Source organism: Caenorhabditis remanei, chromosome III (genome assembly GCF_010183535.1).
Source record: "Caenorhabditis remanei strain PX506 chromosome III, whole genome shotgun sequence".
Classification (NCBI taxonomy): Eukaryota; Metazoa; Nematoda; class Chromadorea; order Rhabditida; family Rhabditidae; genus Caenorhabditis; species Caenorhabditis remanei.
This window is the reverse complement of record NC_071330.1, coordinates 16,803,108-16,824,766: the sequence shown is the minus strand read 5'-3', so window position 1 is coordinate 16,824,766 and position 21,659 is coordinate 16,803,108. Positions and strand designations below refer to the sequence as shown.

At 38.8% G+C, this 21,659-nt stretch overlaps 3 protein-coding genes across 3 annotated transcripts; 1 reads left to right on the top strand and 2 right to left on the bottom strand.

The window, feature by feature from the left end:
- Positions 1-1,219: 1,219 nt before the first annotated feature.
- GCK72_011719 (uncharacterized protein) lies at positions 1,220-2,873 on the bottom strand (the record flags this gene model as incomplete). The annotated part of the gene is made up of 6 exons (XM_003093789.2): positions 1,220-1,313; positions 1,363-1,428; positions 1,477-1,548; positions 1,597-1,680; positions 2,518-2,601; positions 2,650-2,873. 6 exons carry the CDS (start codon positions 2,871-2,873, stop codon positions 1,220-1,222), a joined length of 624 nt encoding a protein of 207 aa, XP_003093837.2.
- A 1,453-nt stretch (positions 2,874-4,326) lies between these two features.
- Positions 4,327-11,749, bottom strand: GCK72_011718 (uncharacterized protein; the record flags this gene model as incomplete). The annotated part of the gene is made up of 12 exons (XM_003093775.2): positions 4,327-4,423; positions 4,472-4,558; positions 5,336-5,398; positions 5,448-5,531; positions 5,579-5,641; positions 5,693-6,448; positions 6,683-8,880; positions 9,290-9,541; positions 9,772-9,899; positions 9,962-10,112; positions 11,297-11,509; positions 11,666-11,749. 12 exons carry the CDS (start codon positions 11,747-11,749, stop codon positions 4,327-4,329), a joined length of 4,176 nt encoding a protein of 1,391 aa, XP_003093823.2.
- A 3,961-nt stretch (positions 11,750-15,710) lies between these two features.
- GCK72_011717 (uncharacterized protein) lies at positions 15,711-18,885 on the top strand (the record flags this gene model as incomplete). The annotated part of the gene is made up of 4 exons (XM_053728640.1): positions 15,711-15,808; positions 15,870-16,094; positions 17,471-18,082; positions 18,771-18,885. 4 exons carry the CDS (start codon positions 15,711-15,713, stop codon positions 18,883-18,885), a joined length of 1,050 nt encoding a protein of 349 aa, XP_053588217.1.
- Between the last annotated feature and the right edge of the window lie 2,774 nt (positions 18,886-21,659).

The following is a 21,659-nucleotide window of genomic DNA, read 5'->3' as shown; positions in this document are numbered from 1 at the left end:
AGAAATACTTCATTTTGCTTGAATTCTGAAGTTCGCACTCTTATGCCATCCTGAATACGGAGAGATTGGATAGAAGGGAATGGAAAACACTTACTTTTAATTTGTTGCGTATTATTTGGCTATAATAAAATATTCCTTTTCGGTACTGAATTGATAGGGGAGGGGTTGGAGGAATAAGTAGGGTAATGGGGTAGTGGGGGACACGTGGAATTGGAAATTCTAGAAGATTCCTTAAATTTTGTTAATTTTCTCCCTCCGGAATTTTCTAGAATTTCCATTTCCACGTGTCCCCCACTACCCCACTACCCTACTTTTCCCTTCTACCCCTCCCCATAAATTCAGTACCGAAAAGGAATATTTTACTGTATCCGAATAATACGCAACAAATTAAAGGTAAGTGTTTTCTATTTGGTTATCTTTCAATCTCTCCGTTTTCAGGATGGCGTGTGCAGTACTAAGAATTCAAGCAAAATGAAGTATTTCTAGAGGACGTTCTATAAGATTAAGAGTAAAAACTCTCAAATTTCAAACAGTGAGTTATTTTTTTTTGGAACTCAAAATCTAAGAAACTTTTTTTTTCAGAATTTCAATCATTTATCAAATCTAGCATTTCAAGAAATCATCGAAACAATAATGGTGACTTCCACGTCAGTCTACTCGTGTTGAGACTCCAAAACTAGAACTATTATAATTTTTAATTATAAATAAATGGTTTCAAATGATAGAATGTTTAAATCGGGGTTTTAAACAGTTTTCATATGAATTTCAACCAAGAATCGAGAGTTGTTTGTCTTTATGTGTATAAGTTTGTCCGGATGTCCACCTAACAGAATTCCAGACTAATTATTCACGCTGTTCTTCACTTTGTACCTAATTGTCCATTCTTGGTAGAACCCTTTAGCTATATAACTATTCAGCTGACTCTTATAAAAAATATGTATTAACTATGTCTGTGTGTCTGCCTATCCAGATTTCCAAAAACATTCTCGATTAGAATTTTATTTAATTTATACCTAATAAGCTTAAAATCTAAAACCTGCATAACATTCCAGCCTAGAATACTACTCAGAATGCCTAGTTTCTCATGTTGCATTCAAAGGATGTGGATTTTCGGACAGTTAGGTTTTCTAAGATTACTGTAGCTTTATTGTTACAAACGTAAAACTTCTCAAATGTTATTAAACATGAAAAATATAAAAATAACATGGATTTTTCAAATTCAAGACAAAGTTGTCAATTTCTCCTGGAGCTTCTCGATGAACGTCTCCTTGTCCTTGATCTTTTGAGCAAGCATCTCATTCGAATCCACCAATCTGAAATTGTCTGTCTATCTGTCCGTCCGGATGTCCGAACACAACTCACCCCTCAATCATGTTGTCCTTCTCCTCGAGTTCATCTTGCTCTTGGGTTACCTCTTCGTAGAATTGGCTGAAAAAATGAAAAATTGCTTTGGACTCTGAAAACCTAAAAACTAACTTTTTCAACTGCTCGAAATCGCCCTCCAACTCTTTGGTGCGTTCACGGTACTTCTTGAAATCTCTGTCGAGTCTGGAATATGAAAAAGTTGAAAATAATTTTATATTTAAAAAATCTAACCTGTTGCAAGAGTCGTTCAAAATTTTCACAGCTCGTTGACTTTCATAGTTGAGAAGGTGAAACGCTTCGATGTCGGCTTTGTGTCTGGAAACAATAAATAAAGGTTCAGTAGTGATAGTAAAGCTACAGTAATCCAAGAAGTCCCATTAACCTAGTGAAGCAACAGTAGTTCAGGTGAATCTACAGTAATCTCAGGAAGGCTGATATAGTAACCTTGGTAAAACAACAGTAATCTAGGTAGTCCCATCAGCCAAGTGAGGCTTCTGATGAAGCTACAGTAATCTTAGTAGACAAAGATACAGCAATCTCAGGAAAGCTGCTTCAATAACCTAATGAGGCTACAGTAATCCTACTGAAGTAATCTTATTGCCCTGAAAAACCCTCAAACTTGGTAGAATACTGCCAGTTTTGTGTTTTTCAGGCAATTTTGAACTAGTTTAGGTCAAAATGACGTTTCCGGAAGAATCCGACGCAAAAATTACATATTTTCGATGTATTTTGACCGTTTTCTGCCGCGTTTAAGGGTTTGCAGAACATTTGGACGTCATCAACAGACAGGCGGACACTGAAAAGCAATTTCGACCCAAAATGAGCCGAAATTGACGATTTTATGCGCTAAAAACAGAGAAAACGTGAAAATACGATGCCAGGACATCCGGACACTACAGATAGGCATATATACATCAAAAACTGCAAAATTCGAATGATTTGAACCCAAAATGAGCCGAAAATGAAGCTCGATGTAAGTTATCTTAATAGGTGAAAGTACAGTAATCACAGTAAGGCTGAATTTATTCGATCTAGAGTAATCCTAGTAAGGCTACAGTAACCTTAGTGAAGCTACAGTAAATTTCCAACAGTTCTAGCTACAGTAACCAAACTTACAGTATCCCCTTTCTATGCTACAGTAAACCAACTTACTTTTGGATAGTTGCGTAGAGATTGCGTCTCTTCGCGGTTTGCTTCGGGGGGTTTTCCTTGAGAATCTTCAATTCTTCGAATTTCCTAAAAAATTTTTTAATAAAAAATATATAATTGAGCAATTAAACTAACACAGTGAGGTCCTCAATTGCTTTTTTTTGAGCAATTGCAGTTATTTCATAATACTGTTGCTCTTGTTTGAGCTTGAGATATTCTGCTTGAAGAATTTCCTCATCGCTCTTCTTCTCAAATGGGTTTTCCATTTCAAGAGTGCCGGGAGCACCAGGAACTCGAGCAAATGGAGGTGAGGAGCCAGATGGAAGCTCCATGTCGAGCTGAAACCATTCTCGATTCATTGAAGATCTGGAAAAGAGATTAATTTTGGCGTCATGTGGACAACTCAATCAGGAAAATCGGAGAGAGTATGAGATGAGAATTCAGAATATTGTTTAACTGGTAAATTGGATTAAAATTGGTGGAAATCGCTTTAAAATGGTTGAAATTGGCGAAAATTTACTTCAAATTGGTTGAAATTGCTCAAAAATGGTTACCATCGGTTAAAATCGCTCACAAATAATTAAAAACGGAATCAGTTTGCTTAAAATTGGCGAATATTCCCTCAAAATTGGTTTAAATCGCACAAAAACCATTCGAAAGAGCTGATAATGACGGAAAAATAAAATATTAATTCAGTGATGATACTGAGTTCAAAAAATCAATAAATAATAAATTAATCATAGAAAAAAATGCCTTTGTTTGTTCAAATTGATATGAAAATTGGGAATAGTGCATCACGGGCGGTTCTTATCAGGGAGGGCTCTAGGTGACCTGGATTGGGGACAGATATGGGACAGGGAATGGAACAGGGAATGGTACAGGAATGAGACAAACTTGGGACAGGAATGGGACAGAAAATGAAACAGGGAATGGGGAAAAGTATGAAAAACAGGGAGATAGGAAAATTGAGAAACACGGAGAACATTTTGAATTCAGATAATGCCAGGGATGAGTTAAGGACAGAAAATAACATAAAAACCGTGAAAAACGGTGAACAAATAAGTGAAATAGCCACAGAAACGGAAAGTCATGGAAACAGAATCGGTAAAATCGGTAAAAATCGGTCAAGATTGGTCAAAGTCGGTCAAAATCGGTCAAAATCGGTTATGATCAATTGAAATTGCTTAAAATCGGTTTACATCGGTTTGGATCGGTAAAAATCTGTTTTAGAGGTTAAAATCGGTAAAGATCGGTCAAAATTGGTGAAAATCGGTAAATATCGGTTAAAATCAGTTAAAATCGGTCAAAATTGCTTAAAATCGGTCAAAATCGGTCACAGACGATTAAAATCTGTAAAAATCGGTCAAGATCGGTCAGAATCGGTTAAAATTGATTGAAATCGGTAAAGATTGGTTAAAATCGGTAAATATTGGTAAGAATCAGTTTAGATCGGTAAAAATCAATTAAGATTGGTTCTGTCTAGAGTCTGGGTAAGCCACCACGAGAAGATTCTAGATTCTAATTGTAAGAGACAGCTTGATAAGTACTATAGCTATGAGGAGATTGCTAGAGACAAGATGGAGCATAGACTGGTGTAGCGGACGTACAAAAGCGGGAGAAATTTAGAATATTTTGACAAAAATACGGTAGCATTGGGAGCCATTATGGTAGCAAGGATATTTAAGGACTCAATGTGGGAACTTTCGGGTCATTGAGGGATTAAAAAGCAGGAACATTAAGAAATAGCACAATCAGACTAGGCGGAAGAGATTTTTGAACAAAAATCAATACTTGGTGGTGAGTAGTCAAATATTAACGACGCATCTCTCTAATTTTCCCTGTCAACTCCCGAATTGTTGCATCCAGTCCTCCATTCTGTGCTGACAACGCCTTGTTGGTTTGCTTAAGTCTGAAAAAAAAGTGCAGCATAATTAAAGTTGTCTGCTCTAGAACTCACTGTGAGATTATCACATCCTTCTCCTCCATCAATTTTCGAGTTTCTGGACCGTTTTTTTCGGTCTGGCTATCATGTTCGTCGACGATTCTAAAATATGATTGAATTAGGGTCTGTAACAGTTTAAAAATGTCTCAAACTTTCTGAAACTGAGGAAAAATGTTGGAATTTGATGGAAAGTATGAAAACTAGCTGAAAACCATTTAAGACTACTAAAATCGATTCGGAATGGCGATAAATAGAGGTTCCCCTCTTACAGAACTCACAAAACCAGCTGAACTAAATACTAAAAACGTATCAAAACTGTCTAAAACCCGTCTAAAATCCCAAAAATGGCAAAATAAATACTAAAAACTGATTAAAACTACGAAACACTGATCAGAAATCGGTTAAGATTGGCTTAGATTGATTAAAATCGGCTAAGACGGGCTAAACTCTGTTAAGATCTGACAAAACACTACTGATAACTGTAAAAACCCTAGAAAACAGTCTAAAAATAGCCCCCACATCGGTTAAGTTCAGTAAAGGTCTTCTAGGATTGGCAAAGATGGTTAAAGATCGGTTAAAATCGGACAAAACACTACTGGAAACCATAAAAACTGGCAGAAAACGCATGAAATTTTGCTTCAACCAGCATAAATCAGCCTGAATTCCCAAAAAAAAGACTATCCAAATACTAAACACTTTAGAAAACCACTTCAAACTCAGCTAGGCATGTTTGAAACTACCAAACACCGATCAAAATCTTCCCAAACAACGCTAAAGTGTCAAAATTCCACTAAAAACCATTAAAAATAGTCTGGAACGCTTCAAGCTCAGCTAATAACCCTAAAACCAGCCAGGAATCCCAAAAATCCCCAAACTCACCGCTGAATTTTCTCTTTCATATCTCCTTCCGCCCTTTGTAGTGTCGAGTTGAGTTTGAGAAGTCTGAAATTCTTTAATAAGAATCAATTCAATAATCCCCAAAAAAACTCACTGCTCCTGTCTTGCCAACAAAATTTTCTTCTTGGCAAGATTATTATCCCGCTCCATTTGTAGGTTAGACAGGTCTTTGGACAATCTGAAAGTCAAATTTTTGTCTATTTTGATCAGGTCATGAAAACTCACTTAGTCACCGTGGCCTCCAGTTGGCTTTCCTCCAGAACTGGGAACTGTGCTTCGTTATAATCCCTGTAAGGAAATGAATAATTATCGGAATTCCAATAAAAATCTAAAACTTACGCCACTATCTTCACTATTTTCATATTTTCCTCTTCACATTGGTTGCTGATAAGCCAAACATAATCCCAAAGTTTGATTACCTGGGCTACTGTAATTTTGGGAAGAGGAGCTGGTTGCTCCTCCAGCGGGTCCTGGTTTCTTGATGGAACGGCCTCAGGGACGGTGGACGTACTGGGCATCTGAGACTCCTCCTCTTTCATCCTCTTCAAAACCGTCTTCAGATTCCTAATGAGAAATAGAGGCTTAGCAACGACTTCCGGATGAAAAGACACAAATTCTTTGTCAAACTTCACGGTATTCCTAGTTTTCTTCTCCAGAATAATGACTTTGGTCTTCTTTGGTTTAGCTTGGGGCGTGTACAGGTTGATTAACTTTCCATTTGACGCCTCCCATGGAATTTTCACTGGTTGCGTCTTGGTTTTCCTGCCCGGATTCGTTCTGAGAGACTCAGGCTCTTCAAACGACACGGAACCATCTTTAGCTTCTGGTTGTTCGACAATACAAAAGAGCTTAGCTTTGAAAAAAGGCGGTGCGGATATCTCAGATGAGGACGTCTCGAGTTCTTCTTCCATTTCCAGCAATTCCAGCTTCGCGTTGAGACGCCCTTCCAGGACCACTGGTATCGCCGTTTGGGTCTCGGTTGATGCATTCTTCTTCTCGAGGCTGGGAGTTTCAATCGGGATTTCAGACATCTCCGACGACAGTTTTTTGTGGAGACCAGGAGGTTTTGCAAGGATTGATGTCGTCGCTGATTGTCTGAGATAGGCTTAGATCAGTTAATATCGGTTGATACCGGCTAAGATCTGTTGATATCGACTGAGGTTGTTAAAAATCGGCAAAGATCGGCGAAAAACGATTAAGATCGGTTAATACCTGTTGAGATCGGACAAAAAATCTCTGAGAACTATGAAAACTGAGAAAAATGCTTTAAATTTATCTTAAACCAGTAAAACTAGCCCCAAATCCTTAAAAAAAAAACCCCAAACTTACCTCTCGAATGTTGATTCTTCAGACAGCAGTTTTTTGTGGAGACCAGGAGGCACCTTAGATGACGTGGATTCATTTTCAGTTTTCTCAGGCGGCTCATCCGGGACATCTGGTAGCGTCGGTACTTGAGAAGACGTAGAGCTAATTCCAGCTGCAATTTCTGCTACTCTAGTCATTTCTGACTTCTGATTGGGCCGAGGAAGTTTAGTGAGAATTCCTGGCGGTGTTGACTCATAAGACGACAGCTTCGTGTTCATTCCAGGGAGCTCAAATTTAATTTCAGCTGGTTCAAGACCGGGAGGTGGCCCAGATGACAATTTCTGGGGGAGTCCAGGGGGCGGGGGAAGGATTGACAGCGATCCGGATGCTTCAGAATTCCTGGAGCTGTTTCCAGCCTTCTGGTTGTGGGTTGATGCATTCTGTGCCATAGCTATTTTTTTGGACACCGGCTTTTTGTCGAGACCAAGAGGTGGCGCTGATATCTCAGATAACTTGTAGCCATTTTCAGCTTTCTCGGGCTCACCTGACTTTTCCACTGTCACATCAAGCTTTGGGTTTTCCAGGACCACTGTTGGCGTAGATGCTTCAGAAGACGTAGAGCTATTTCCAGCTGCAATTTCTGCTACTCCAACTATTTCTGACTTCTGGTTGGTTCCAGGGAGCTCTAAGATGATTCCAACCGACTCACATTTCTCCGTCCCAGATATCAAATTTCTATCACAGGGTGACGACAGTTTCTTTGGGAGTCCGGGAGGCGGGAGAAGGATTGATAGCGATCCTGACACCACAGATGAAGTGGAGCAGTTTTCACCCTTCTCGATGTTGGTTGATGCATTGTGTGGCATTCCTACTGTAGCTTTTTCCTGTGGAGTGTCCGTGTCGAGACTCAGAGAGTCTACAAGAGGTCCAACCGCTTTCTTGGTGAGTCCTGGAGGCTCAGCAAGCATTCCTGGCGGTGTTGATTCTTCACACACCAAGTTCTTGTCAACCCCAGGAGATGGCTGGTGGAGTCCAGGAAGGTCGGCAAGGATTGATAGCGATTCTGCATACTCAGGCGTTATCTCTTCGCCCTTTTCTATTTTTTCCATCACACAAGACATCACAAACTCCAAAGACGACACTTTCTTGTCCATAAGAAGCAAATCTTCTGGGACCACCGTGGAGCCGTTCCCCGTGATTTGAGTCTTCTCGATCACACTTGGTAGCCCCAATTCCAAAGACGACAGGTTTTGCTGGAGTCCAGGAGGCGGCGGGAGGATTGATAGCGATGATGATCCCTCAGATGTCGTGGAGCTGTTTTCAGGCATTCTTACTGTAGCGATTTTCTGTGGAGGCTTCGTTTCCTCAGATTCCTTGGCCAACAGCTTCTTGTGGAGTTCAGGAATCTCTACCAAGATTGATTGCAATTTTGACATCTCAGACTTGGTAGGCTCTCGACCCTTTTCTACTTTCTCGTTGATACTGAACAACAGCGACTCCATGGACATTATTTTCTTCTGAATAAGAATCACATGATCTGGTGGCGCGGAGCCGTTCTCCGCGATTTCTAGACTCTTGTATAGACTCTCGATCAATTTGGGTAGCTCGGATTCCAAAGACGACAACATCTTGTTATACGACGGTACTCTTGGCGCCACTGGTTCCTCTATTATCTTTTGGTACCTGACGACCTTATTGGTGAGAATGGAGTGCTTCTCGAAGAATCCGGGCGGTGCTGTTAGCTGCAGTGGCTGGAAGGGCTTCTGGGGCTCGTCATTTGGATCCTCTCTCAATCCCAATGGCTCAAAATACTTCAGCTCCAACGTCTGCCCATTTCCATCTCTAAACATCTTCAACATCATCCCCTCGATCTCTTTTCGATCCTCCACTGGCACCAAAAACAGCGCGGAATTCGCAATAAGATCCCGAATCGGTTTATGCTCCGTCCCGAAAAACTGTTGGACCCATCCGAGTTGCAACAGGAATCGAAGTGTCCAGACGTGCAAGTGAGTGACATGTCCCGGGAAACGATCGGTCTCATCGAGGAGATTATAATAGACGCCTGTCTGGTAGAAGTGGGATATTGGGAATTTGTGTGATGGTTGAAAGGCTATCAGAGCGTAGTCTGGAGTGATTCGACGAGCGTGGTATTTGAGGAAACAGGAATCTTTTCGCACCTTGGCGCAGTCTTCAAGAGTTTTTGTCCAGGAGAGGTAGTAGCCCTGAAAAATAGATAATCTTGGTAATTTTAGACTTTTTTGAATTGTTTATGATTTAGTATTAATTAAAATTGGTTAAGATCGTATATTATTATTAATGATCCGTTGAGATCGGTGAAAATTGGTTCAAAAGAGCTTAAAACTGACTAAAAAAGCTCAGAATTGACTAAAGACCTTAAAACCTTCTTAAAAACGCTACAAAGCCGTCTAAATCTGTTTAAAACACCTTAAAATTATTGTAACTGCTTGAAATTGAAAATTTAAGTCTGAAATTCCTCAAAATAGTGTAAAACTGAATGAAATCACCTAAAAGCAATCAAAATTTTCAGCTATCTTTTTTTTAACCCCTAAAATAGTCTGAAATATTAAAAATCTCTAAAACTAATTGAAATTTTTTTCCCCACAAACTCACTGCATTCGTCAGTGCATATCCATTCAGAATTCCCAAGAATCTCTCCTTCAACGTCTTCAAACACTCGGGTCCATGCTCCAAACACGGCTCCTTTCTACTCCAATCGACACCGTTCACAACAGAGTGAAAGAAAAATGCGGCGGCTTGGAGAGGGTCAATGATTTGAGTGAGGTCCGGAGCACATGTCATACTGTACCCCCAGTGGGTCTCCTGATCCATTCTGGTGGAGGTGTACATCGGATCCTCGACGAGCTGGAAATAGATCGGCTGAGGTCGGTTGAGATCGGTTAACATTGCTTAAGATTGGCTAAGAGCGGTCAAGACAACCTAAGATCGGTTAAGATCGGTTAAGCCTGCCTAAGCAGCTCCACCACCTCAAGAACTGCTTATCTGAAGGGCCTGCTTAGATATCCGATCTTTGCCAATCTTAAGCACCCCGTGCATTCCAGCTTACCACACCCACCTAAACAGATCCAACCTACCGTAAGCAAACTCTTATCGCAATCGAATTTCTCTAGGAACTCATTCATCTGCTCCAGCGACAGCGTGAGATCCAGCGACTTGTCATCATCTTTCTTCCTCCATTCCCCATTTTTCACATTCAGGATCCCTGAAACCACTTTTTGTTTGCTTTTTTTGAATCACTAGCAAAGAAAATGATTCAAAACTCACGCATATGTTTCGCACTCAATTTCTGGTGCTGCCTTTTAAGCATGAGCGGGACGACGTCAAGGACGTCTTCAGCGAACACACGGTAGGATTCTGGGGAGACGGCAAGCATGGGGGGAAGGCAACGAATGTAGATGTTTTTGCGGTGGTTCTTCTGGAAAGATGGGCGGTCGATGAGGAGATTGATAAACAGACAAACAGAAAGGCAAAAATCTTTAAAGGCGTATTGTGGTCTGTTGTGATGTTTTCATATTTTAATGTATGAGTTTCGGCGAGTTCATTTTCATAGTTCAAGAATTTTTTAATTCGGTCCACAACCCGCTGAGAGCGAGCGCCGAAAAGTTTGGTCATTGAAAGTGTCGCGAAAAAATAGGGGCCGTGGCCTAGAAATTCGACTTCGAAAAAGTTGATTTTGTGAATTTTGACGGTATTTTCGATTATTTTTGTTGTATTTCTTCAATAATTTCGATAGAAAACGGCAAATATTGATAGAAAAACACTAAAAACTATCGAAAATAACGCCAGAAATAGCAGAATACTGAAAAAACAACTTTACAGAAGTGAAATTTCTAGAAAATTCTCGCTGGCCAAACTTTCCGTTGGTTTTTTCAGTATTCTGCTATTTCTGGCGTTATTTTCGATAGTTTTTAGTGTTTTTCTATCAATATTTGCCGTTTTCTATCGAAATTATTGAAGAAATACAACAAAAATAATCGAAAATACCGTCAAAATTCACAAAATCAACTTTTTCGAAGTCGAATTTCTAGGCCACGGCCCCCATTTTTTCGCGACCCTTTCAATGACCAAACTTTTCGGCGCTCGCTCTCAGCGGGTTGTGGACCGAATTAAAAAATTCTTGAACTATGAAAATGAACTCGCCGAAACTCATACATTAAAATATGAAAACATCACAACAGACCACAATACGCCTTTAAGAACACAAAAATCCAGGCGAGACAGCATGCAACATTCAAAGCTTTTGATTCTCGGACATTTGGACAGACAGACACACAGATAGACATAAAGACAGCTAGACCATCCAATTGAGAAACATGCATTAGGAAATTTGGACAAACAGACACACAGACAGACACAAAAATCTCTAATAGCCCAAAAGCAGCCAGGTAAACAACATGAAACACAAGAATCTTTTGAATTTGGACATTCTGACAGACAGACACACAGACAGACACAACGGACAACATACGGCGTTTTCGGACATCCGGACTTTATTTTGCCACATAGAGACTCAGCTATCCCAGATTCCAGGCTATCATCCCCCAAATCTGAAATCCTACGGACATCCCGACCAACAGACACACAGACATCCAAACTCACCGACATCGTTGTCATATTCCGAAGAATGCCCGCCATTCCTGATGCATCGTTCACGTTCCTCCTACAATTATTCGAGAGCATTGTATGGAATATATCGATATCTTGTTTGTCCAGGAGGGTGAATGTGTATTTGTGGATTGCCATGAGATCATCAGTGAGGTAGTCGATATTGGATCTGAGAAGGGTGTCCTGATGGTAGATTTCGAAGTCACGCTGAAAAAATTGTGGAATTTTTGCGGTTTTTCAAAGTTTTCGGTAGATTTTTCAGGCGGGGGACTAGTTTTGGGATTCTAGGTCATCAGCGCGGGAAAGTTAGGCCACGTCATTTTTCAACGTTTCTGATATAAGTATTTGGCAAAGGATGCTTACCATGACATTGTCACTTCTGCTCTCGATTTGATAGTTTTTCGCATAGATCACCCGGTATCGGGTGTCTTTGTGCTTGGCAGCCATTTGCCCAAGTGTCTGGAATGAAAAATTGTTGGGAAACTGGTTTAAAAACCGAAAAACCCGGTTTGGAAACAGGAGCGGCAGAGATTCAGAGAAAACGAGACTGTTTCGAAATAAAATCAGCTAGAGAATGGAGACGCAGATAGTAACAGATATCAATATGAGACACAGAGAAAGAGAGGATCTGGCGCGATGCCAAGAATTTGAATAGGTATTGTATCAGATAGCTGACATGGGGATATTTCTTGAGCCAGAATAGGTAGAGGAGTGATTTTGGTACTGTTGGAAAGCCCATTGAAACTTCTATCAGGATTTGTTAAGTTTTTTGACTATAAGTCGGATTTCTGTGCAGAATTAAATGAAATCATAATCTTACAGGTCTTCAAACCCTGAAAATTTTTTTCTGAAATTCCAGTACTTAGGCCCCTAGTTACTGTAATCAGCTTAATAATACCTCAAATTTTCAGAATTTTGAGTCCCTCTTATCAGTAAAAAGCGTAAAATCCTAATCCTCATTATTTTTTACTTCAAGACCTTCTCCAGCTCCCTATCCCTACTCTAACCGACCATCAATCACTATTCCTACACGAATAACAAAACCATATTCAAATTGCACGTGCCACCCTCTTCCCCCATTTTCTTTTTCAATGTAATAAAAACAATAGAGCATACAAAAATGAGAGAGCATGTGTCCTTGTGTTCGTCGAAAAGCGGAGGAGAAGTTGTGAGTGAGAAGACAAGACACTCTCTCCTGTTATGATTGGAAAGTAAGATGGAGGAAGGGGAATGGTTGGTCAATGATGCAAGTGCGCGCCAGCGGTAATATGTAAAAGATGAGAAGTTGGAGGGGAGGAAGGCTAGTTGGGGAAAAACAGAGATTCAAAAGAGGAGAAAAAGAGACGCAGAGGTTAAGAAAGGGAGGAGCGATCTTGGCACGGTGCCAGGGGTACTGTAGAAGGCAAGAGAAGGAGCACTAGGCTAGTTAGGGAGGAACAAAGGATTGGTCTAAAATGTTTCAAGAAAACGCGTTCTACTGATAAAAGGGATTCAAAATTCTGAAAATTTGAGGTTTTGATATGCTGATTACAGTACCTAGGGGCCTAAGTATTTACTGGAATTTCAGATTTTTAGGGTTCGAATAGCTGTGAGCTGTATTTCAAAATTGTAGACTATATTGCAAAAAAATTCTGCACAAAAATCAGAGTTTTGGTCAAAAACTGGCTTTTTTTCAGTAAATATGGAAAAAATTCTAGCAAGGCCTGAAATGTGCCTAAAAGTTTGAGGTTGGTTACAGTAACTAGGCACCCAAGCACTACAATTTCAGTTTTCCAGAGTTCGAATGGCTGTCTGCACAAAAATCCGATTTTTAGTCAAGAAACATGGAGTTTTCTCGTAAATGTTAGTGAATATTTTCAAACTAACGATTTTGCCATTTCGGCACCAAACTTGGCCACTTAATGTCCTATTTTTGATCAATACCACCTTGAAAGTGACTACTCAAAAAAGTTTAAAATGCAGTGCAGCATCTTGATTTAATTATCAATATACTAATTAGCCTTTCTTACGAGCAAAATTTCTAATAAACGAGAAAATTCATGGAAGAGAAGAGACGTCCCAGGCGCCCCTCTTTTTATCGATAGGGTCGACGACTGTCAATAGTAAGGGGTGTCTTTTCGGAGGGAGGAAGTTGTGAGTGAGAAGACAAGACACTCTCCTGTTATGATTGTGAAAAGAAGGAGGGGGATGGTTGACCAATGATGCAAGTGCGCGCCAGGGATAATATGCAAAAGATGAGAAGTTGGAGAAGAAAGGGGCGGGATCTGAAAGGAAGGAGAGAGGCTAGTTGGGGGGATCTGGTGATGGAGGAGCAGAGATTCAAACGAGAAGAAAGAGAGAGAGAGAGACAGTACTTGGATGTGCTCCCTCCTCCTCCTACCAATAGAATGGCGTCATAAGTTAAAGAGTGCGTAGAGCGAGAGGGGACAGCAGTACTTTGAATATCAGAGGGATGGTGGATAGACGGTTAGCCTAAGACGACGCTAGGGTCAATTCATTGCACGAACATTTATATACCTTTGACATGGGTAGTTCCGTTTTTTTAACCGGGACGTGGACGATAACTGTTTCGAAAAAAAGGGTTTTGAAATCTCTAGTTTCGAGGCGTCCTGGTTCATAGACAGTTATCAGAATTCAGAGTCCACGACCTGTGTTCAACATACTCGATTATCCACATTCCGCGCTTCTCTGTACCAATACGTGATGGATCCCTCTGTATCATCCATGTGGTTAATCGGATGCTATGGGTTTTCGGCTGGGTTTAGTTAGCCGTCGCCAAAAACTTATCAGTTTCTAATTCGAAATTGCAAGTTTTTATAAGAACTGAGAATTTTCTGAGAGGCTGTCAGAATAATATAATGTTGTACTAAGGTCGACTCTGATTTTTTTCATAGAATAATTTATGTGTGTCTGAGTTCATTTCCATATCGAAAAATCTTTTTTAATCGATCTGAAACCCGCTGAGAGCGATTGCAGATGAGTTTGGGTATTTCGCCCAAACTTTTTAGAGTTTTGACTGCGGTCGTATGTCCTGTTGTTCATTTCCGTGAGTTCATTTTCTTATCGAAAGAGTTATTCAATTCGGTCCTTCACTAATATATTGGATTTTCAAGTTTTCGCCTTTTTTCTACTATCTTTGTAGTTTGCCTATCTATTTAGCTCTTTAATCGTTAAAAAAAAACTCACCTACGATTGCTTTCAGCGGGTTTCAGACAGAATACAACCTTCTTTTGGTGTACACTTTCATAGTTATGGAAAAAATTCTTGTTTGAGAAGAGTAGCTGGATCTCGTATTGTATTCATATAACTATGTTCAAAACCGATGATTCCCATATATCAATTAATATAAGTCGTCGTTAGTCGGCTGTTATTCTCGTTAGTTTTGAGCAGACGGTCGTCTATCCACCACCCCACTAACCTTCCCAAATACAGTTTTCTACCTCCATAAAGATATGTCTCCATCTACCATCCCTCTGACCTTCAAAGTACTGCTGTCCCCTCTCCATCCTCCTTACTCTCTAACCCATGACGTCATCGTATTGCTTCGTGAAGGAGCACATCCATGAACCGTTTCTCCCTCTCTAGGGGCAACTGGGAAGATGTAGGGATGGGGAGGATGAGTAAGCAAATATTGTAGTTGAACACTGTCTAGAAGATTATCCTACTACAGGCCTAGGAGAGATTAGCACACTACCTCCCAAATCGATAAACTTCTGTTTTTTGACGAAAAAAGTGGGTTTTGCATGTAAACTACTGAAATTTGTTCAGTTTAATGCATGAAATCAAGTTTTTAAAGATTATTACCAAGTTCTTTAGGGAATTCTGGTCGAAAAATCAGTCAAAAATGTCCTTTTTTGACAAAAAATGTGGGTTTTGCATGTAAACTATCAAAATTTATAGACTTTTATAGTGTTTCATCATATTTTTTGATTATAACCAAGTTCTTTTGTAAATTCGGGTCAAAAAATTAGTCAAAATTTTTTTGTTAAACAAAAAATGAGGGTTTTGCATGTAAATTATCGAAATATATTGACTTTCATAATGTTACATGGTTTTTTATATCATTACCTATTTCTTTATGTGTTCTGGTCGAAAAATTAGTCAAAATTTTCCTCTTTGACAGAAAAGTGGTTTTTGCATGTAAATTATCAGTTTTAAAGTATTTCATGGATTTTTAGATTATTACCAAGTTTCTTTTGTTATTTCCAGTACTAAATATCTGAAATAGTCTTTGTAACAATGGGTACTGAATGAATTCTCATGAATTTTTATTTAAATCTTTGGATTGACACTGAATCTTTTAGATCCGGGGAAAAATCACCGGTTTTTATGCAATTTGATGGAAATTTCTGATTTTTCTTTTATCTAATTAACTTTTGTTCGAATTTCAGTCCTATTCCAGACAAAAATGACTTCAAAACCCCATAAGCCAGTGGAATTCAACTTTTCCAAACTACCACTCCTGGCTTTGGAACAAATTATCGATGGAATGCATTTGACCGAGATGTAATTTTTTTTCAATTTCCTTATTCCCCCTCAATTAATTCAATGTTTTTCCTTTTTTTAGCGTAAACCTGTCTCTCTGCTCAAAACGGAGCAAGAAAACTGTGGCGACCGCGCGAACCATTCCGAAGACTCACATGGATATAGACATCGACCGTAATCATTTTCGAATCTGTGTTTACACGGCTGATAACAAGGAGACTGTTTCAATCTGGACAATGGTGGATAAAAATGCAGACCAGGGGGATAATAGAGAGTTTAGTGTTGATGGAATTGAGGGGTTGATCAGGTAAGTGAACATTCCATACTTGTCAAATGACGGGCCAGGCCTGAAAAGCTTCGGCCCGGGCCCGGCCCGTCAGGCCCGTCTTTTCAAGGGTATGGGATTTTTGAGAAAATTTTTCAAATTTTTTTCAATACTTTTTTCATGATTTTTTAGTAAATTTTTCGAAAAATTGACTGAATTTTTCAGCGAGACGCCTCCGGCGATAATCAAATTAAAGGTGTACTAACAATAATTGTAAGGTCAACTCTGATTTTTTCATAGAATAATGTATGAGTGTCAATGAGTGCATTTTCATACCGAAAAAGTTATTCTATTTTTCGGTCCAAACCTCGCTGAGAACGAGCGACTTTGGGCATTTCTGTGAACGTGGAAGGAAACTAAAAAAGAGCAAAAATTTGAAAAAAATTCTTCCGATATGAAAATCAACTCACTGACACTCATACATTATTCTATGAAAAAATCAGAGTTGACATTAGCACACTTTTAATCAAATTTGAAAAAAAATTTGAAAAAAACATTTCCCTCCAAAAAGACGGGCCGGGCCGGGCCTGACGTTTTGAAAAAAAAGCCCGGCCCGGCCCGGCCCGGCCCTTGACAAGTATGGAACATTCTAGAACTCGGTGAAAAACTACTTTTTATAAGCGAAAAATTATGAAAAACGATGAGAAATGACCTTGCTGGTGGCCTAAAAAACCAAAACTAGTCCCCCGACTAAAAAACGACAAAAAACACTATTTTTAAGGCAAAATCTATTTAAAAATTCTTTGAAAAATCGCAAAAACCGTCGTGGCCTAACTTTTCCACGTGGTGGCCTAGAATCCCAGAACTAGAAATGCTATTTTGCCTAAAATTTACTTAAATTGAACCGTGGGACCCAGTTTACATTATTTTTTTTAGTTTTCAAGCTCCATTCTAATCAATTTTTCTGAAAATTCGGTTCATTTTGAATTGAAACAACTGGAAATCGCTAAAAATTGAGATTTTTCGGCATATTCAGCCCTACATGGTATAAAAATGTCCCATTTTTTGCTAATTTTCACAAAAAATAACTAAAATGTTGAATTTTTAAATCATTTTGCGGTTTTTAAAATTTTTCTGTAGACTTTGCTATAAAAATAGAGTTTTTCGTCATTTTTTCAGTCGAGGGACTAGTTTTGGGATTCTAGGCCACCAGGTAGAAAAGTTAGGCCACGACGGTTTTTACGGTTTTTCGTCGATTTTAATTTCAAAACACTTCTTTTTCGTCGTTTTTAGTCGCAAGGGAACATATTTCCAAGTTTTTCATAGCTTTCGGCCTCTAAAAAGTAGTTTTTCGGCGTTTTCGCCGATTTTTGGGGTCCTAGGCCACCAAAACATTCCATATCTTTATATAATTTCAGAACCAATCCCAGCTCCACCGATACCTATTGCGAAGCCTTTAACTTCACCAGCACCCCACAAAGGATCGCTGCCTCAATGGCACCCATCATCTCCCATCTACTCCAAGCACTCCCAAACTGCCAAGTAAAATTTCTGAACGTGGATTTCCTCCGTCTTTTTCACTTCAATTTTGAAACCGCGTTGGCCACCGTGAAATCTGCGGAGATCGTGACGCTAACTAATCAATTCATGAGGTATCAGTCAAAGTACATTTTGACTAACATCCGGATCACCAAGATCTACGAGAACCGTTATCAGAATAAATCGCCATGCAGTTCCGAGTTCCCGGATAAGCTGGAGTGTTCTGATAAGATTGAGTGCTTGGATGCTTCATTTATCCGTGGAGACTTCTTATTACGCCTTAACTGCAAAGATGTCTTGCTAAGAAACCCAAGATTCAGTGTGGATGATGTCATGGAATTTCTGAAGAAATGGAAGAACTCGACCGGCGACGAAATGAGAAGGATTCAGTGTATTAAACTGGAGCTGACTGGTGTCGTGCTGGCTGCGGAGCACTTGGAAGAGCTTGGAGCAGTGAAGTGGGATACGAAGAAGTATCCGACGTATTACAGGTTAGCCAGCAAATCGAGAATTCGGGTTTTTAGGCCATCCAAATTGAATTTAATCGAAAGAGTGAAATTTTACGATTCTAGCGATGTTTTAAAAATTCCAAAATTCTGAGTTTGAGCGGAGTTATGAGGATTTGAAGTTAGTGGCCTAGTTTTTCGATAGTTTGGGTTTCTAGGCCACCAAATTTATATTTATGTTGAAAAGCGAAATTCAATAATTCTAATAGTATGTTCAAAATTTTAAAATGTTGAGTTTAGATAGAGTTATGGCGGTTTAAATTTGTTGGCCTAGGTTTCCACCGGATTTCTAGGCCATCAACTTTGAACAGTCATAACTCTGTTTAAACTTAAAGTTTTGAAATTTCGCAAACGCCTTCAGAATTTTCGAATTCCGCTCTTTCAAAAAAAATAAAGTTTAAGGCCAAGAAATCCCAAATTCGGGCTTATAGGCAATCAAACTTCAATTTAATCAAAAGAGCGAAATATGACGATGTTTTAAAGTTTCCGGAATTCCGCGTCCAAGGGGAGTGATGAGAGTTTGAAGTTGCTGGCCTAGGAACCCGATTTTCAGATTTCTAAGCCATCAACTTCAAAACTTCATAACTCACCTAAAATCCGGGACTTCGAAGTTTTGAAAACACTATTGGAATCGTGGGATTCGGTTTTTCAATAAAAATTTCATTTCTTTCAGAAAAAATGAACAATGGATCAACTGTGCTGATGGTGTGTACATTCAACAGTCCAATGGACTGAAGATGATCATCAAACCTTTTTACCAAGGGCTCTACTTTCTTGTCTGGAGATAATAATTCCGTTATTTTTTGTTATTCATCTGATATTGATTTCTGTCGTTTCCGAATTTTTTAATCTGCTGAAAAAAACTAAATAAATTTGAATATAGTAATGTTGTCCACAATAGTGGAAAGGTGCAAATTTAGAAAATTATTTAAATACATGTCAGGTTTAGAAATTAATTTTTAGAGTGCTGATTTCTGAAAAAAAACAAAAAAAGCTCAGATCTTCATTTTTGTAGTTGACCACTTTTCTGTACAGACTCTCCTTAGAAAGTTATGGACAAACAAAGCTCTATATCAAGTTTCATTGAAGTTTTAATCGTATCATGCAGGAATTCAAATTTACTTATAGTAATTTCAGAAAAAAAGCAAAACTTATGACTGACTGACTAGGGAAGGTCATGGACTCGGTCTGGAGATAAGGGACGTGGCCTATATCATTGGAAAGCTGAAATCACGCTGATTCCAAATATATATTCAGTTTTTGCCCTCGAGGCCTGGTATTCGAGAAAAACAAGGTCAAAGTTTGGAAAAATGACAAATTATTGCCTTTTTAACACGGGAAAATTTTCTGAATTTTTTTTTGCGATTTTAGCGTGTAATAATAACAGACAATAAATTGTCATTTTTTCTAACTTTGACCTTGTTTTTCTCGAATACTAGCCCTTGTGGGCAAAAACTGAATATATATTTGGAATCAGCGTGATGTCAGCTTTCCAATGATATAGGTCACGTCCCTTATCTCCAGACCGAGTCCATGACCTTCCCTACTGAGGGTTTTCAGTATAAAATTGAGGGAATTAAACATTTCAATATGGAAATTTGTGGTTACCATCACAACGGCTCTTCTCCAGAATATCTAGTGCACGTCTCCGCCCCCCGTCCCCCTTTTAGCACGAGGCTCGCGTCTTTTTCCTCTCTTGACTCATTACCTATATCTCTTCTTTTAACAAGTTAATCAATGAGTTGACGAATCTGCGCAGTTGTCATTTTTGGTTTTTGAAAACAAAAGCAACAAGATTATTAATATTTTTAAATTTTTCTAGTTTTCAGTGTTGTCAGCCTGTCAATACTGGTAAAAAGATGCACTTTAAAGAATATATAGTAGAAATCTGTGACCTAGAAACACTAACCATTTTTTGATTTTTGAGCATTGTTTAGGGGGCTTTGAAGTATAATCAAAGCAATGACCGTCTGATTTAATCAATATTTCCGAAATCCCGAAAATCCTAATCTTCATTTTTGTAGTTGATCGTTTTTTTCGATACGGACTATAACTTTCTAAGAAGAGTACAAAAAAAATACACCCTACAAAATTTGGCCTTTCAAATTAACTCATATCTCATAAGGTACTTCTAAAAACGCTGATTCCGAATATGTGATCCAATTTTGCAGAACGCTTCACTTATTCGATTTATATGTATTTTAAGTCATTTCTAGTGCAATAATCGCATTTTTCAAAAGGCTGAAAATCCATTTTAGACTCAATTTTTCTAATTTTTTCTGTGTAATACGTGTTAATTGAGCTTGAAAAAGCACATTAGAAACTTTTTCTAGTAAAAACAGTTTTCAGAAAAAGTTTGATCACGACGGTGCAAATGCCAAAAATGAAAGTGATACAATTATTTTCCTGAAAATTGTTTTTAACTAGAAAAAGTTTCTAATGTGCTTTTTCAACCTCAATTTACACGCATTACACAGAAAAAATTTGAAAAAATCGAGTCTAAAATGGATTTTCAGCCTCTTGAAAAATGCGATTATTGCAGTAGAAATGACTTAAAATACATATAAATCGATTCAGTGAAGCGTTCTGCAAAATTGGATCACATATTCGGAATCAGCGTTTTCAGAAGTACCTTATGGGATATGAGCCGATTTGAAAGGTCAAGTTACGTTTGGAACATTTCCCAGTTAGTTAGACACATGTTTGTAAGTAGTACGCTACGCTGACCGCGACGCATAGGCTCACATGTGGCTCAGATAGTTGTGAACCTTATCTTTCCTCTTTAATCTTACAAACTCTTTAAGCCAGCGCCTCCATTATTGTAGTCGACTCCACAGCTCTGAAATGAAACTTGAAAATTCTATAATTATACAATCTGTGAGACACATTTTTAAATTTAACTTTAAAAAGGGCTTTGGCCTAGCCCCGCCCATCCATTTCTCGTTGCTTCGCAACCCCCCATCCTCATCACCCACCTGCACCTCACCCAGCAAATTAATCAATGTATACACCAACCTTTTCGAAAATCCCTCGATTTTTCTTTTTTTTTGTAAGGCATTCATACTCTTAAAATGTGAAATTTTCAGAATGCAACGTCTTGATCTTTTGGTGTGCCGTTTGAAAGCTGGTGCAGCTCAACGAAAAAAGTAATTAATTAATTCACGTGATTCTAATTACCGTTTCATTAATAAATTCGTAATTTGTCTTTCAGTATAATTTTTTTTCAGCCCGGAAAGTGTCGCAGTCAAGGAAGACAGTGCAAAGTCTCCAGTCATCTCTGAACAAACAAAAAAAACTTACCCGTGGGTTTGCTCCGCTTTGTCCGGCTCACCCATTCCAAGAGAGCTGGTTACCGAGCATTTTCGACCACTTTTTTAAAAGGATTCGAAAACCATTATCATTCATCTTTAATTGTATATAAGATCCGATCTCCGCCCTCTCCCGATCATATATCTAACTTTAAACTTACTTTCGTCTTATTTTAATCTTCCTTTTTCAAAAAAAAACATGTAATAAAAATGTTTTCATTTTTAGTGAATCTCGAATGTCACAACATCTGCTA